This window comes from Nilaparvata lugens, chromosome 7, assembly GCF_014356525.2.
Source record: "Nilaparvata lugens isolate BPH chromosome 7, ASM1435652v1, whole genome shotgun sequence".
Classification (NCBI taxonomy): Eukaryota; Metazoa; Arthropoda; class Insecta; order Hemiptera; family Delphacidae; genus Nilaparvata; species Nilaparvata lugens.
The window spans coordinates 40722022-40739834 of NC_052510.1; the positions used below are offsets into that span (position 1 = coordinate 40722022).

The 17813-nt window shown below is 37.2% G+C and overlaps 1 protein-coding gene across 7 annotated transcripts in view; it reads left to right on the forward strand.

Annotated features, from left to right (window-relative positions):
• Positions 1 to 17813, forward strand: part of LOC111043723 (1-acyl-sn-glycerol-3-phosphate acyltransferase alpha) — a 118940-nt gene that overhangs the window by 87764 nt on the left and 13363 nt on the right. For 6 of the 7 annotated variants that reach the window (XM_039432755.1, XM_039432754.1, XM_039432758.1 and 3 more), the window contains exon 2: positions 17443 to 17661. In XM_039432755.1, the coding sequence (XP_039288689.1) occupies positions 17447 to 17661 (215 nt within the window). In that variant the 5' untranslated portion in view covers positions 17443 to 17446. Of the gene's footprint in view, positions 1 to 2820; positions 2964 to 17442; positions 17662 to 17813 lie in introns of those variants that run through there. The other variant, XM_039432757.1, reaches the window with a different exon arrangement.

Here is a 17813-nt window from a genome sequence, read left to right on the forward strand (position 1 = left end):
CGCTTCTCACACTGTACTGTTTTTAGCAGAGAATATAGAATGTATGATTCTATCCTCACTGGTTTTCAGCCCTTGCCTGGCTAATGGGATGGGCTTCCAGAGCTGACATCGGCCGCCTCTTAAGAAAAGGTTCAATGCAATTTCAACGTTCTTCTCGTCACTGAATCATCTAAAGAACGAGATTAAAATACAAATCAAGACATTGACGTGAGGATATGGAAGCAGGAAGCAATGAAGTAACAGATAAATGTAGAGAGTTGATACCTACACATCATGCTCTATTCAACAGAATCTTAACAAAATTAAATAATATGTATAATACTCCACGAGCTGGAATATGTACGAGATGAATATTGGTGTGTACACGCGCGTGTAGTTCTATATCAGAATCGCTCAGTGCATTCTGTCTACTATAATCTTGAAGATAAAAGCTAATTATGTAAACCTAACTACTATTCTGATTATTATTTCAAATCATTTGAAATTATGAATGACAGCACGATTCTTTGCTTCTCTTACGTTTTATATATCGTTTGCTTCTATACTACGTTTTATATCATCTCTTTCCCTTCCATCTTTCGAAATATGATACTACCCAAGTATTTAAATTTTTTCACTTGTTATCATTGTTATCTAAGTTCTCCATTCGTCATAAAAGTTGGGTTATGATCAATACTGGCTCACTGCTCATACCGTTTAGGCATATTGCTAGTTTAAACACCCAAGCTTGCGGGTTGTTTACTTTTGAGCCAGTTAAACAGTGTTTACTAAATCAGTCAGGACCTCCCACATTATTATACTACGTATATGGGAGGGAAGTCATTACTCCTGAATCAGCATGCTGATTGACGTTTTAAATCATTGATGATACATAGTTTAAACTGAGCATCTGCGACCGGGCCTCGAACCATCAACACTCAACAGACGATTTTGGAGCCACTTGATTCCAATTGTAGATTTTTAATTTATTATATTGATACAATGAATCGAAGCGAACAAGTTTCAAGCATAGAAATTTGTAAACAGTCAATTGAATGTGAACAAATATCTTCTATGAGTGTTATTTGGGTTAGTACTATACAAAATAAAGTTCATACGACATTTCATATTGGCATGGAGTTTCAAGCTTTTGTGGAGGCTCAACGACCTATAAATTTATTGAATCATTATTTTCATAGTAGTGCAAGAATAATAGAATAGTTATTTTTGAAACTAAGATTATATTATATTCATGACAAAGTTGATATTGGCAATTTTGTTTTTTCTGAGTGTGATTGCTTGATACCAGAACCTACTACCACAGATCTGAGAGTTTGAATGATTTCGATTTCTTATCATCATATCATGCCAAATTTCATGATGAAGATCATGACATTTTCAGAAAAGTTCAAATCTCTCAGATTTTCTGATATTTGAGCTACGGATAGAGTTTGGCCCAACAAGTGTTGTGTCATGATATGGGACTTTTTGCTACAATACATGGTGAGTTATCCACTAAGGGCCGTTTGCACAGTGGAAGTTTAAATTAAATTTCATTTTAAACTGGATTAAATCCGTATCAAGTTTCGTTTGTTATAATGTGTTTCATTTTGAGTTTAAGCCAACAGCTGATTGAATTCAGTTTAAGCTTTGACTGCGCACACGGCCCTAAGGCCGGTTACAGAGCTCGACCGACCGTCAGTGCGTATGTACCATCCTGACCGTATGCATCGATGAATCAGTTTTACACATTCAGAGCTCGACCGACCGTCAGTGCGTATCCACCATCCTGACCATACATAAGTTTTTCTGACTCACAAAATGAACGCCTTTACTGATTGTTTAATTGCAGCTTATTATCTTCTTAAACGAAAAATTAAAAGACGTAGATATCAAGTTCACCCGATGGTCGCCCAAAGAGCATTTCAAAGGGAATTTAGTACCATTATATACATCATTGCTTGGGGTGAAGATACATTTTTCAACTACCTCAGAATCTCCATCAGAGATTTTGACGAGTTATTTCGAGCTTGTATCACCATTGGGAATACTTGCAGTCACTTCAAGCTACGGATCAAATAATGTAGATAATAGACTATTAATAATATATGATTTTTTTTCAATAAAAAATTTAGAAATGATTGAAGAAATGTATAGAAAAACTCTGAATTCAAATATGACACTATTAATTGAATTCATTCTTTATGCTATTCAACTCAATATCAGCTGATTGTCGGGCAGAGGTGTCAGCACATTGGTTATGTTGCGATCAGTACAGCTCTGAAAGCTTCTATTTGCTTTAATAGCGCGTCAGTCGACCGATGGAACGGATGCGCACTAGCACGACCGATGGTATTCATACGCTGTATAAAACGCATGGTCCTGACCGTGCGCGTGCGTGCCGTCAGTCCTGCTCTGAACGGATACATGGAAGCCAATATCTATGGAAAAGACAAGCGCGACTGACGTACGCACTGACGGTCGGTCGAGCTCTGTAACCGGCCTTAGACAATAATTTTCTCTCTTCTCCCAGATGGAAGAATCAAACTTTTTCAAATGCTTATAAATTGGTTTAGTTGGTCTATGTTCCTACATAACAGTATATTATGGGAGGTCCAGGGATACTTACATAAGCTTCATTTCATATATTCCATATATTATTTGTGTGGGTAATCGTAATGCGATGATTAATACGAGATAAGTGATTTGTATAATACCAAGGTAGATAGACAAATAAGGTATGATAGTAGAAAAGTGTAAGTGTGAGAAAAGGTTTGAGTGGGTTCCGAAACAACCAAACAATCGTGTATTTCATTATATCACATTGAATCTAATTATTAAAAAATCAGCTGGCATTTTTGGAGTAGTTTTATGTCTATTTTCCAGTTTCAAAATTTTCAAATAACTAAATATTTTAAAATTTTCAGTTTTAATTGAGTGTATCATTTCAATTCTATTCGGTTTCCAATCCATCTAAATTTCTGGTTTGTATTTATTCCATTTTTTATGTACGATCAACAAGGCAATCCTTGTGTTGTTTTTTCTTGCAAATTTAGGCGATGACACAGTTCAAAAAGTAGGTTAGGATTCTTTCACTTGTCCAATTTTCAATGTAAACACATAAACATAACATTTCAAATTCATGTACCGGTAGATTATTAAAAACTGAATTGAATAACAGAATCACACTCAATGATCACTGAAGAAGCAGTAAAACATTCAGCAAATTTGAAAAATGTTTATCCAAAAAATTAAGACAAACTTATTTCCATAAGCTGGTAAAGCACCTCTACTTTAGTCTCAAATTGATGAAGTAAAGGATTATAGTCCTAAACCTACTTTTTGGAATTATTTCATCAACATTTAGAGGAGGATCAGTGTGCAGCTATGTATAAATGATTTGTTTATAAATAAATGTATAAAAGTATTCTTTATAAGAATCTTGTTGGCTACGGTATAAATAAATTTAGAAGGTATCATATTGCCTTTTGCAGGAATATATTATTTTGAATTGTGCATGGAGATTCGAACTGAAAAATGTGTAAATCAACTTTGCAAAAAACTATGAAAATAAAAACTTTAAATAGAAGAAGAAAAATAGAACAATCTATAAATATGTACGGTAACTTCACCTACCAAATTGAATTAAAAAGCCTCTTTTCAAAGATTTTCAACTCACAACTCTACATATATTCCAATATAGCTTATCAGCTTATGTAATGCAATTCACCCATCAATAATTATTTCACATGGTCAAAGATAAATTAAGTTTTTTAAAACCAGTATCAAATATAATTTAATGGTAATGCAGTGATAAAAGCGGTCACTCGCATGATGAAGATAATTTTTTAATCTAATTCATAACACATTATTAATAGCTTATAATATGATGAGAAAGAAAGTATTGATGGATTATTTTTACTTTAAAATAGAACATAATTGATTCAACTTGTCAATTAACTATACTGAAGGTTATATCGTAATATTGGAGATTTTTCATTCATTTAAAATATATAAGACATTTTCACGGAAATCCAATCAAATCTAACCGCTGTAAAACTCTACCAACTCATGTAGCCAATGAAAAGAGAAACCTATGTGATGTCAATGCATTATTTAATTGCATCGTTTTACTGTTGATAATTATGTTGAATTGGATTCAATTGAAATTTTGTATAACTGATCTCTGGAGTTCCACAAATACAGACTTAATTATTGAAATTATAAGAAACCATTTCCGTTTGTAACTTTATTATCAATGATCACTTAATCCAGTTGTTCTCAAAGTGTGGGGCGCGACTCCCAAGGGGGGCGCGATGAATGCTCAGGGGGGGCGCAAAGCTTGGTTGGAAAATTATTTAAATTTACTTCTAAAATAATTACTATAAGCAATATCTCTACTTTTAAAATTCTACTTGAAAATAGTTTAATTAGAGCTTGAATGGTTTGGCATTGATTCAAAACCCATTCAAATTCTCAATCAAAGAGTGCTCCCTCAACATTATAGAAAAAGAAGACCACATTGATCTCCAAGGTGACCATGCGCTTAAAATGAAGTTAAAATGAAAAATATTCTCTCACATTCTTCTGGATTGGTGAGCACAAGGAACACCCATTTTTGAGTGAAAAGGCATTGAAGATATTGACTTCATTTGCGACAACTTATTCTTGTGAAACTGGGTTTTCAACTCTAGCTGCCATGAAACGTAAATTTACATCAAGACTGGATGTGACCTAGGAACTTAGAGTACTTAGCGTAATCAGAGCTGACACCTCTTTTCAAAAAACTCTGTGTGAAAAAAAAGCTCATCCTACACACTGAAGCTCTTTTTATTGTTAATTGCTATAAGAAACAAAAGTAACAACTATAAATAAAAATAAATTATAATTGTTTGTATAGAATTTATTGTTACACGCTTTTACATGTCGGGGGCCCCGGCTTACAGCTGAATTATGCAGGGGGCGCGAAGTGAAAAGATTGAGAACCACTGACTTAATCAGTTAACTTCTAGTTTCCAACTTGAATTATTGTCATTGTTCAACGTTGATCGAGTCCATATAAAGCTGCAGAGTGTGTTCATATACATATTGATTCGATCAAACACATTATAATGTTAGAAAAAACAGGCGCTAGTCCAAGACTTCTTTTCCTAAATTCAATTCATCATAATTGTCCAAAGTTTAGCTACATTTTCATGTGAGTAGAGCTATATTTAATCAAATAAATATTGTTGTGTAAGTAGAGTATAGAGCCATATAATTGATAGTGCGTTAATCTATCAAGATTACAGTCTGTGATTGGCCGAGACAGGCACGGCCCTAGGGACTTTGCCGCCCTGGGCGAGATCGGCAACTGCCGCCCTCCCCCCTCCCCCCCAAGTATCCCGTCTTTAATTGTTAATCCCGGGTTCCACCCCTCCTTGAGCGATTGCCTAACGCCGGTTACACATTGGGCGGTTTCTGCCGGGGCGGTGATTTCGCCGTCGCCGCCGTTCTAGCAGTTGTCTATGGACTTGAATGGAAGCTTACACACTGGGCGGCAGAAACGCCGCTCGGCTATATTGCCGTTGGCGGCAGCTGTGCAGCCGTCCACTGCCACTGCGGCTGGCGGTGTTTTTGCCGCTCTTGTCTAAGCAGTGGCGTACGTGAACAATAGGGGCGTTAACAAATTTGGCGGTTGTCTACCATCGCCACTGATCAGTCGTCTTTCCCAGTTGCTCCAAGTCAGAGGTCTTTGAAAATCAGCCTTTTAATTTGTGTCTTGTTCTAAAGTTTGTAAGTTGTTTATAACATTTATTTATTGATTCAAGTGTTTGTGGTTGACGAGTTTGAGAAAATGAGTAAGTTAATAGACAATGAGTTGTTAATATCATTTGTAGAACAGAGGCCAGTTTTGTGGACAAAACCGTCAACATATTTAAGGATCAAGATGCAACAAGGAATGCGTGGAAGGAAGTGTGTATGGAGATAAGGGGGGATTTTGAAACTCTGGATGATGAGGAAAAAACTGCAATATGTTGTATATCGCTGTCGATTCAATAAAAACGTTCATTTCAATGAATCCAAGCAAGGCGATTTCTCTTCTGTCTTCTTTTCCTTCGACGGTACAACAAAAGTGGTAAAAGTTGTTGCCTTTCCATTTTAAGTTGAACACTTAATAATAATTATATACTTTTGAAAAATGTGCAAAATACAATTAACTGAACACTCATGAAACAGAGAAGTCACAACACATTTGCGATGAAGAACTACAAGAATTATTTTGGCTACTGATCATACGTGGCGGTAATTTTTCCGCTCGATGTTTGGCGGTATTTTTTCCGCTGAATGTGTCAGCTCGACTTTTTTTTTCGAGGCGGCGACGACTATTTCGCCGCCGCGGCAGAAACCGCCCAGTGTGTAACCAGCGTTACTATTGTGTCTCCTTTGTGATGCGACACCACAGAGTCTCAGTAAACTCTAAAAAATTATGTTTAACAATATTTATTGACATTTAAAAAAATATTTGACGAATATGAATATTGGGGAACAGTAAAGTCCAGTAATATAAACATAAAAATGGGGGTTTGCTTGCAATTTATATCGTAGTTCTGATTTTTTAATATTTTATTTGGATACATGAGAGAGGTTCAGATTCAGAACCAAATTCTTCATGTAAAATTCCCTCGGGCTAATACAGAGTGGCCCAAAAAGTTCGTATTTTAGGTTCATTTTCCAGTTTTCAGCTATTACCTGCAAAATCAGTGATCGGACAGAAAAATTTGCTCTTGCCTTTTTTAAGATCATAAAATTCTGAATGAAATGAGATCATTCGGAACTCTCTACCTTCAATGAGTACTGAGTTATGATTTTTCAAATATGAGTGATATTTTAAGAAAAAAAATCAATTTTGATCATATTAGTATTTGATCAACAATATATCCCGATTACAATCTAGATGTAGAATTCAAAATCTCTCTGGGCGTAATTTTGTGCTCTAAAATCTGAGACTAGGTAGTGCGCTCTATCTCATATACATTTCCATGTACACTTGACAACAATGCTCATTGTATTGTGAAAAACACCTCATTTTTAGCTTCAACCATCATCACCATCTATATTGTCCTCACAGTGATATTTCGTACAATGATATAAGCTCATGAGATTATGTTCTATGAGAATCACCCGTTAGTTGCACTTCATTTCAGTATTTCCTAGAGGAGAGGCGCGCGAGGACACGATCAAGGATCGCTTAAGGATCAAGCTATCAAAATGAAAAAGTTTTTTAGGAAAACATTTTTTTCAATCATTACTTTCTGAGACATGAGCGCCTAAAGTTTAAATTTTTGGGACAGAACATTTCAAATTCGGTACGAGATGAATCCATAAAATTCAAAGGATAAATTCTTCATGGTAGCCTATTTTTGATTTATTCAATTTACTACAACCGACCAAAAATAGTGTTTAGTTGAGCTTTTTTTTGTAAATTGAATAACTTTTTAAAAAATTGATATTTTCAGAAAATGTTTCAAAATTTGAAGAATTTATCTCGTACCGAAATGTCCTGTCCCAAAAATTTAAATTTTAGGCGTTCATATCTCAGAAATTAATGATTGGAAGAAAATGTTTTCCTAAGAAAACTTTTTCATTTTGATATATACCCGTACAAATCGAAAAACTTTGAAAAATATCACCAGTACAAGAAAGTTTATTTTTAGCCTTTGCACAGCCTTAAGATGTAGACTGCAACAGTATTAGGCCTACTTAACTGCTAAGTAATTAGAACTTCAATTTCTACAAGATTGTTTAACACACCTGTTTAATTAAGTAGAACTCGTCTAACCTTTGCATGGGGAAATTCCTTCACCAATTCTTCAATATCTGGGGACCGAACTATTTTATGTTCGCTAGACCACTCAGACGTTCCTGGGACATTGTTGATCTTAGAAAAGTCTTCATTAGCTCGAGGTTGAAAAGCTTCTTATATAATTCTACCATTCACATTTGATATTATGAATTTATTATTTATTTGTATTTTAAAATTTTCCGTTTCTTTAAATTTGCCGCCCCCAAAACCTGCCGCCCTGTGCGGCCGCCCGGTCCGCCCACCCCTGGGGCCGGGCCTGGCCGAGACACGCCCACAGTCCACAGTGGACGGAGCTTTCAAACTACAAACATTAGACTCAACAGCAAAGTTTGCAACACTGAGTTACTAGCGAAAAAAGCTGAAGATTAAATAATTGGCTGAAGAAAAATTTATTAAGGAAAAAAATTAATTAGAAGTACAAGTATACCACGATCGAATTCCAATAGGAAATATGAAATGACTGCTATATTGAGATCATTTCAAACTGTTAGCATTAGTTTAATGTGAACTATTGATGTTACCTGGAAAGCACCCTGTGGGTTGGGGGAGCTTTGAGCAGGCACGGCCCTAGGGACTTTGCCGCCCTGGGCGAGATCGGCAACTGCCGCCCTCCCCCCTCCCCCCCAAGTATCCCGTCTTTAATTGTTAATCCCGGGTTCCACCCCTCCTTGAGCGATTGCCTAACGCCGGTTACACATTGGGCGGTTTCTGCCGGGGCGGTGATTTCGCCGTCGCCGCCGTTCTAGCAGTTGTCTATGGACTTGAATGGAAGCTTACACACTGGGCGGCAGAAACGCCGCTCGGCTATATTGCCGTTGGCGGCAGCTGTGCAGCCGTCCACTGCCACTGCGGCTGGCGGTGTTTTTGCCGCTCTTGTCTAAGCAGTGGCGTACGTGAACAATAGGGGCGTTAACAAATTTGGCGGTTGTCTACCATCGCCACTGATCAGTCGTCTTTCCCAGTTGCTCCAAGTCAGAGGTCTTTGAAAATCAGCCTTTTAATTTGTGTCTTGTTCTAAAGTTTGTAAGTTGTTTATAACATTTATTTATTGATTCAAGTGTTTGTGGTTGACGAGTTTGAGAAAATGAGTAAGTTAATAGACAATGAGTTGTTAATATCATTTGTAGAACAGAGGCCAGTTTTGTGGGACAAAACCCTCGACATATTTAAGGATCGAGATGCAACAAGGAATGCGTGGAAGGAAGTGTGTATGGAGATTAGGGGGGATTTTGAAACTCTGGATGACAAGGAAAAAACTGCAATATGTTGTATATCGCTGTCGATTCAATAAAAACGTTCATTTCAATGAATCCAAGCAAGGCGATTTCTCTTCTGTCTTCTTTTCCTTCGACGGTACAACAAAAGTGGTAAAAGTTGTTGCCTTTCCATTTTAAGTTGAACACTTAATAATATATACTTTTGAAAAATGTGCAAAATACAATTAACTGAACACTCATGAAACAGAGAAGTCACAACACATTTGCGATGAAGAACTACAAGAATTATTTTGGCTACTGATCATACGTGGCGGTAATTTTTCCGCTCGATGTTTGGCGGTATTTTTTCCGCTGAATGTGTCAGCTCGACTTTTTTTTTCGAGGCGGCGACGACTATTTCGCCGCCGCGGCAGAAACCGCCCAGTGTGTAACCAGCGTTACTATTGTGTCTCCTTTGTGATGCGACACCACAGAGTCTCAGTAAACTCTAAAAAATTATGTTTAACAATATTTATTGACATTTAAAAAAATATTTGACGAATATGAATATTGGGGAACAGTAAAGTCCAGTAATATAAACATAAAAATGGGGGTTTGCTTGCAATTTATATCGTAGTTCTGATTTTTTAATATTTTATTTGGATACATGAGAGAGGTTCAGATTCAGAACCAAATTCTTCATGTAAAATTCCCTCGGGCTAATACAGAGTGGCCCAAAAAGTTCGTATTTTAGGTTCATTTTCCAGTTTTCAGCTATTACCTGCAAAATCAGTGATCGGACAGAAAAATTTGCTCTTGCCTTTTTTAAGATCATAAAATTCTGAATGAAATGAGATCATTCGGAACTCTCTACCTTCAATGAGTACTGAGTTATGATTTTTCAAATATGAGTGATATTTTAAGAAAAAAAATCAATTTTGATCATATTTAGTATTTGATCAACAATATATCCCGATTACAATCTAGATGTAGAATTCAAAATCTCTCTGGGCGTAATTTTGTGCTCTAAAATCTGAGACTAGGTAGTGCGCTCTATCTCATATACATTTCCATGTACACTTGACAACAATGCTCATTGTATTGTGAAAAACACCTCATTTTTAGCTTCAACCATCATCACCATCTATATTGTCCTCACAGTGATATTTCGTACAATGATATAAGCTCATGAGATTATGTTCTATGAGAATCACCCGTTAGTTGCACTTCATTTCAGTATTTCCTAGAGGAGAGGCGCGCGAGGACACGATCAAGGATCGCTTAAGGATCAAGCTATCAAAATGAAAAAGTTTTTTAGGAAAACATTTTTTTTCAATCATTACTTTCTGAGACATGAGCGCCTAAAGTTTAAATTTTTGGGACAGAACATTTCAAATTCGGTACGAGATGAATCCATAAAATTCAAAGGATAAATTCTTCATGGTAGCCTATTTTTGATTTATTCAATTTACTACAACCGACCAAAAATAGTGTTTAGTTGAGCTTTTTTTTGTAAATTGAATAACTTTTTAAAAAATTGATATTTTCAGAAAATGTTTCAAAATTTGAAGAATTTATCTCGTACCGAAATGTCCTGTCCCAAAAATTTAAATTTTAGGCGTTCATATCTCAGAAATTAATGATTGGAAGAAAATGTTTTCCTAAGAAAACTTTTTCATTTTGATATATACCTGTACAAATCGAAAAACTTTGAAAAATATCACCAGTACAAGAAAGTTTATTTTTAGCCTTTGCACAGCCTTAAGATGTAGACTGCAACAGTATTAGGCCTACTTAACTTGCTAAGTAATTAGAACTTCAATTTCTACAAGATTGTTTAACACACCTGTTTAATTAAGTAGAACTCGTCTAACCTTTGCATGGGGAAATTCCTTCACCAATTCTTCAATATCTGGGGACCGAACTATTTTATGTTCGCTAGACCACTCAGACGTTCCTGGGACATTGTTGATCTTAGAAAAGTCTTCATTAGCTCGAGGTTGAAAAGCTTCTTATATAATTCTACCATTCACATTTGATATTATGAATTTATTATTTATTTGTATTTTAAAATTTTCCGTTTCTTTAAATTTGCCGCCCCCAAAACCTGCCGCCCTGTGCGGCCGCCCGGTCCGCCCACCCCTGGGGCCGGGCCTGGCTTTGAGTTGACTAAAAGGGAACCCAAGGCAACTCCAGAAGTTGCCTTGCCTTTAAACCCACGGGATTTAAACTGCCCCATCAGGGCAGTTTTGGATGGGCAAAAAGAAAAACCCAAGAGACCAAAGATAGGAGAAACTTCAGGCAATAATTAGGGTCAAGAGGCTGAGTCGAAGGTGACCAGGTGCACTAGAGGCAATTTGCGACCCCTACAAAAAAGCCAGGAGTGAAACTCACGTATGTCACAGGTTTGTTGGTGGAGAGGCCAAAACTCACCACTGCTCTAAGAAGGGCGGCCATTCAGGCAAAACGTCTTGGGAGAGGTGTGGCTTTAGATCCTGCAGAGTTTCAGAGGGGCAAAAAGAAAATCGCAAAAGACCACAGATGGGTGAAACTCCAGGCACAAATGTGGGTCAAGAGGCTGAGTCGAGGGTGGCCGAGCACCGAGCGCCCTAGAGGCAGTTCGGCGTCCTCTCTCTCAGCAAAAGAACCTATAAAAAGACCAGGAGTGGAACTCACGTAGGTCACGAGTTTGGGGTAGAGAGACCAAACCTCACCACTGCTCAAAGTAGTGCGGCCATTTAGGCAAATAGGCAAAACTTCTTGGGAGAGGTGAGGCTTTTGATCCTGCAAAGTTTTGGAGGGGGAAAAAGAAAAACCCAAGAGACCATAGATGGGTGAAACTCCAGGCACAAATGTGGGTCAAGGCAGAGTCAAGGGTGGTCGGGCGCCCCAGAGGCAACTTGGCCACCCTTTCCTCAGCGAAAGGACCTTCAAAGAAGGCCAGGAGTGGAACTCACATAGGTCATGAGGACTAATCAGTCTGAAAAGACTACCAAGCATATCACACTGGATTGCGACAAGCAACCAGGTGATGAATAGGATGTTGTTATGGGGAAAAATTCCTTGTTCTTGTAAAGGACACAGGTATTGGTTTGCCTAACTAACATACTACTTGAGGACACAATAAGCTTCGGTTGACGTGTGGGGTTCTCTGAACCTTTGGATCCTTGAATCCATCCCTTCAAAGACAATAAACAATAAATACCTGGAAAGAGTGTTACTATGCCAATATTATAATATTTCATTACCCACTGGCAGGTAACCTGTGCTCCGCAAGGGTCTATTGTAAAACTTGACAAACTGAAAACTTGACGTGATGTCTTCTTCTTCTTTCGGTTCCTATCCGTTCCAGATGTTAGCAACCATTCTGGCTATGACGAGCCTGTTGACTGCCGCCCTGAACAGCTGTGCTGTGCTCACTCCATACCATGACCTCAGGTTCCTGAGCCACGATATTCTCCTTCTTCCAGGACCTCTTTTACTTTCCACCTTGCCCTGAAATAAAAGTTGGAGTAGCTCCAATCTGCTTCTTTTTTTCATTATATGTCTGAGATATTGGAGCTTCCTCGCTTTTACAGTATTGAGAATTTATTTTGCCTTTCCCATTATTCTCAAAATCTCTTCATTAGAGACATGGAGACATGGTATATCCAGGAGGACACCCTCAGCATTCTCCAGTAGAGCCACATTTCAAATGACTCTAGTTTGCGCTCAGTTGCAGCTGTCCATGACTCTACACCATATAGAAGAATGGGGAAAACATAACACCGAAGAAATCTCATTTTTGAATTAACTGTCAAATGGTGACTTTTGAACATGGTACTCATTTCGATAAACACAGCTCTGGCCTTTTCGATACAGATCTTGATTTCTTATGAGTGATCCCACTGGTCGTTCAGAGTAGCACCTAGGTAAATGTATCTATCAACTTGTTCAACTGGCTTTCCTTTAATTGTAAGATGACATCTGGGGACATTTTTCTTGCTCATGACCATCAACTTTGTCTTGTCTGTATTGATATTCAACCCACGTCTCTCACTACTTTCTGTCACTCTGTCCATCAGCATCTATAAATCATCCAAACTCTCTGCAAAAATGACTGTGTCAGCATATCTAATGTTGTTGAGTATCTGTCCATTCACAGTGAGTAGCCTATCTCTCCCGATAGTGAGTGAATAGTGGCCTTCAGCTTGGCCCCTGCTTTAGAACAGTCAGTACTGGGACAACACGTTAGCTGGGCTACTGTGAGTGTTGGTGGATAGTGGTAAAGTATTTACTGGAAATTTCTCTTGTGCCTGAGCTTACGTTTCACCAGGAAATTCACTTTCCATCTTTTTACCAAGAAGGGGCAGTGTTAAGTCATGGCCTATCTTTCCCTTTACCTGGAAGGGGCAATGTTTGGTCACGGCCTATTCTTATTCTTCCTTTCCTAAAAGGGGCAATGTTTGGTCACGGCCTATTCTTATTCTTTCTTTCCTAAAAGGGGCAATGTTTGGTCACGGCCTATTCTTATTCTTCCTTTCCTAAAAGGGGCAATGTTAGATCACGGCCTATTCTTCTTCTTCTTCATCTTCTTCTTTCTTTTTACAATACATTTTCTCAAAATATGTCCCTAGCCAAACATTTAAAACGTCGATGAGTACCTTTACCACAAAAGAAGCAATTTTGCCCAATAGCATGGCACGATTGATCATTTTCAATATCTTTGATGTCAGATGAGATAGGGTTTTCACAATTCTCATATATGTTTGCATTAATCACGTGAGAAGAATGTGAGTTGAGAATTTCTGATTGGTTTCTTTCCGATTCGAGAGCTCTAATGGGGTTGAGTGACATGAAGAGACATGTTAGAATTTTCTAGGATTTTTTTGCGAATTTCCGATGAATTAATGCCATTAATCAATGCCTCTTTTATATGCTCATCCCTATTGAAAATTGCAGAAACTTGAAGTCATATTCGATACTCAACTCCTTCAACTGTAGATAAAACATACCAATACACTCACCTTGATTTTGCTTCTTCGTTGTAAGTACCTCGCCAGTATTTCGTTTTTATTTGATAAAAATGCTTCTTCCATAGCTAAGATTGCATCTTCATGAGAGCTATATTCCGATATTATTTTGAATTTCTCATCAGATAATAGAGTAACTAGAACATTCAATTTGATTTCTTCAGAGAATTGATACGAATTGATATAGTTGTCCAATGCTCTTTCCCAATATTTGAAATGAGAGTATTTGAGTCCAGATGTGTTACCAACTTTTCTGGTTTTAATATTTTCGGGAGATCCGTATTTTGAAGAACGTCAGGTTGCACTTCACTGACCTGTCTTCTCCTCCTCATGTTTTCGAATTCTGTCAATTAAATTGAAATAGGAAAGACCGATATTTGGATCTAAATATAGGCTTTAATTGACAGAATTAAACTCCAGTGATGGAACATGATAAAATGAAATTTAACAAGAAATAAAACTATGGTAACTAAAGCTGCGTTCACACCAAAGTTATTAACATAATGTTAATAACTTGATCCTCATAGGTTCTATTAGATTGAACATGACTTATCATACACATGATGAACATTATATGTGTTTGTCAAGTTACGTTCAATCTAATAGAATCTATAAGGATTAAGTTATTAACATTTTGTTAATAACTTTGGTGTAAACGCAGCTCAAGTCAGCTGTATTTATCATGTCACTTTCCTTTCACCTAAAAGGGGCAGTGTTGAGTTACGGTCTATCCTTTCTCTCTCAAAAGGGGCATTGTTGAGTTCAAATTCAAATTCAAATTGTATTTATTCAAACTCACAGTATAAGTCAGCTGTATTTATCATGTCACTTTCCTTTCACCTAAAAGGGGCAGTGTTGAGTTACGGTCTATCCTTTCTCTCTCGAAAGGGGCATTGTTGAGTTCAAATTCAAATTCAAATTGTATTTATTCAAACTCACAGTATAAGTCAGCTGTATTCATCATGTCATTTTCCTTTCACCTAAAAGGGGCAGTGTTGAGTTACGGTCTATCCTTTCTCTCTCAAAAGGGGCATTGTTGAGTTCAAATTCAAATTCAAATTCAAATTTTATTTATTCAAACTCACAGTATTTACAATCAGAATCAATTAGGAAAACGAAAATACACAGCTCAGTAAGATAAAAAATAATTAATAAAAGATTAATAAACTATATACTGGTATGTTTTATTAGAAAGAAATTTCTGAATTGGAATAAAAAATACTACTTGCTGGAAGTATACAATAGGTACTCCACGTATGAAAGTAGGAATGAATACCACTTTTATTAATTTCAAATCCATGAATAAATGGAGAAAGAAAAAGAAGAGAGAAAGAAAAGACTAGCAAGCATTCACTCTCACATTCACTCACCTTGCACACTTTTCAATAACGGCCTATTCCTTAGCCCCTCCAATTCAAAGACAGTTAGCTTCTCAGGCACAAGTATATGCCGTTTCTATAGATCATCTGTAAGAAGCATCATAGCTCCTCCTCCAAAGTTTTAGAAGACTTGGGGACCCCGTGCAACGAGCATCTCGTTAAACCCTCCCACCCCCCCATTTCAGGACTAAGTCACTGATGCTGATTGGTTCCAGTACAAGTTTGTTATTGTTCTGAGATTTTTATCATCTATTCCAGTCATTTTCAATATCTCAACCATTTTCTAATGCTGAACCCTGTCAAATTCCTTCTGACATAATGTAATCTTTTGGAGAATTGAAAATAGGCCTAAAACCATTCTCGGCTATTGATCTCATGTGGCTTAACCCAAGCAAAAGTTCCTCCTTGTTCTCTTTTCAAAAATTTGAAACCTGATTGTGAACCAATAATCACTAAGTCACGCAGGCTATCAGTGGAAGATGGAACATTTATCTCAAAATAAATTGATCAATTACTAGAGGATGGTATTATTGAGGAAAGTAGATCACCCTGGCGGGCGCAAGCCTTTGTTGTGAGACCTGACAATAGAAAAAAGGAATGGTTATTGATTATTCAAGAACAATAAACAGATTTACCGAATTGGACGCATATCCTATTCCAAACATGGAAGAATTGGTACAGAGAGTAGCTCATTATTCATGGTTTAGTAAGATTGACTTAAAATCGGCATATCACCAAATACCTATCTTACCAGAAGAATGGAAATATACAAGGTTTGAAGCATGTGGTAAGCTATATCATTTCTGTTGTATCCCATTTGGTGTTACAAATGGTGTTTCTAGTTTTCAAAAAGTTATAGACTCTCTCATTCAAGACGAGAAGTTATCCGACTCTTTTGCCTATCTGGATGATGTCGTGATTTGTGGAAAAACAAAGGATGAACATGATACTAATCTCAAGAGACTTCTCGAAGTATCATCACGGTATCCACTCACTATAAACAAAGATAAAAGAAAATTTTCAAAAAAAGAACTACATTTTCTAGGTTTTCTGATCAGAGACAATTCATCCAGATCCTGAAAGACTTGACCCTCTCATCAATCTACCGTTGCTATCAAACTCAAAATCCCTCAAAAGAGCTGTGGGTCTTTTTGCACATTATTCTAAATGGATTCCAAACTTTTCTGACAAGATTCAGCCTCTCGCACACTATAAGGATTTCCCTTTAAAAGGTGATGCTCTCAGTCACTGAGAAGTATACACTCTCCTATACACAACTATCAACTGCACCCCACATGAACGCATGTTCATTCATCCCCACAGCTCAACCTCAATGACGCTCTTACCAACCTGGCTACTTAAGCTTAACGCAAAAAAGCATGGATGAAGAATTTTGTGAGGCGAAGCAAACATGATCTACAAAATCAAGAAGTCGAGGTTCTACAAGTAAATCCTCAGGTTGCCCTTGTATGACTTCCAGATGGATGAGAGATTTCAGTGAACGTTCAAAGAGTGACATCTGTAGGGGGGAGGGAAGAATGACATGATGAATATAGCTGACTTATTTACCATAATTTGTTATTTCTTGTTAAATCTCATTTTATCATGTTTCAAAATTTCAAGATAATCAGTCTAGTAGTTCAGACGTGATGAAGCATCAAACATAATTTTCCCATAATTTTCTGTAAGTGTATAAGCCAGTTCTTTCTTTCTGTTATTGATGAGGACTTTGATGGGACGGCAGTGGCGAGGGGTTTATGGAATCTTCCAGTGTGTTCCGGTTTTTTTGCGCACAGAGCTGTCGACCAATGGCAAAGGCTTCATAGAACCTTCTGGTAATCAACACGGCGGTGGCAAGGGGCTTCTAGATCATTCCCGAGTATTCAAGTCTCGGCGCACGGAGCTGTCGACCAATGGCAAATGCAGTCTAGAAGCTTCTGGCGACATCCATGCGCTGCTATTATATAAATTTTTTAACGAGTTGCGGCAATTTCAAATTGTTTTAAAAAGTTGTTATCTTTTTGTTACAGAGTAATGTTCGAACTGCTTATGATGAGAAACGATATCTTCCTAACAACTTGGCCGTGGCATGTACATCTAGTGCTGATAATACTTGTACTACGTGTGCTGAAAACATCCACCCTCAAGTATTACTTCGCCTATATTGTCTATGTTGGCGTCTCCATGTTTTTAGGTTTTTTCTACATGTTTATCTTCATGCTGAGGCCTAGGGATCCGTCGAATATTACGTGAGTTCCAAAGTTTAGAGTAAACAAACACTATCATCTTAATTGCAGTATTACAAATAATACTCATAAATTCTATTCAATTTATTAAAACACACAAAACTAGACAAAGCAAAATGACAAAGAATTATTACAAAACAAATAAAATGCTACAA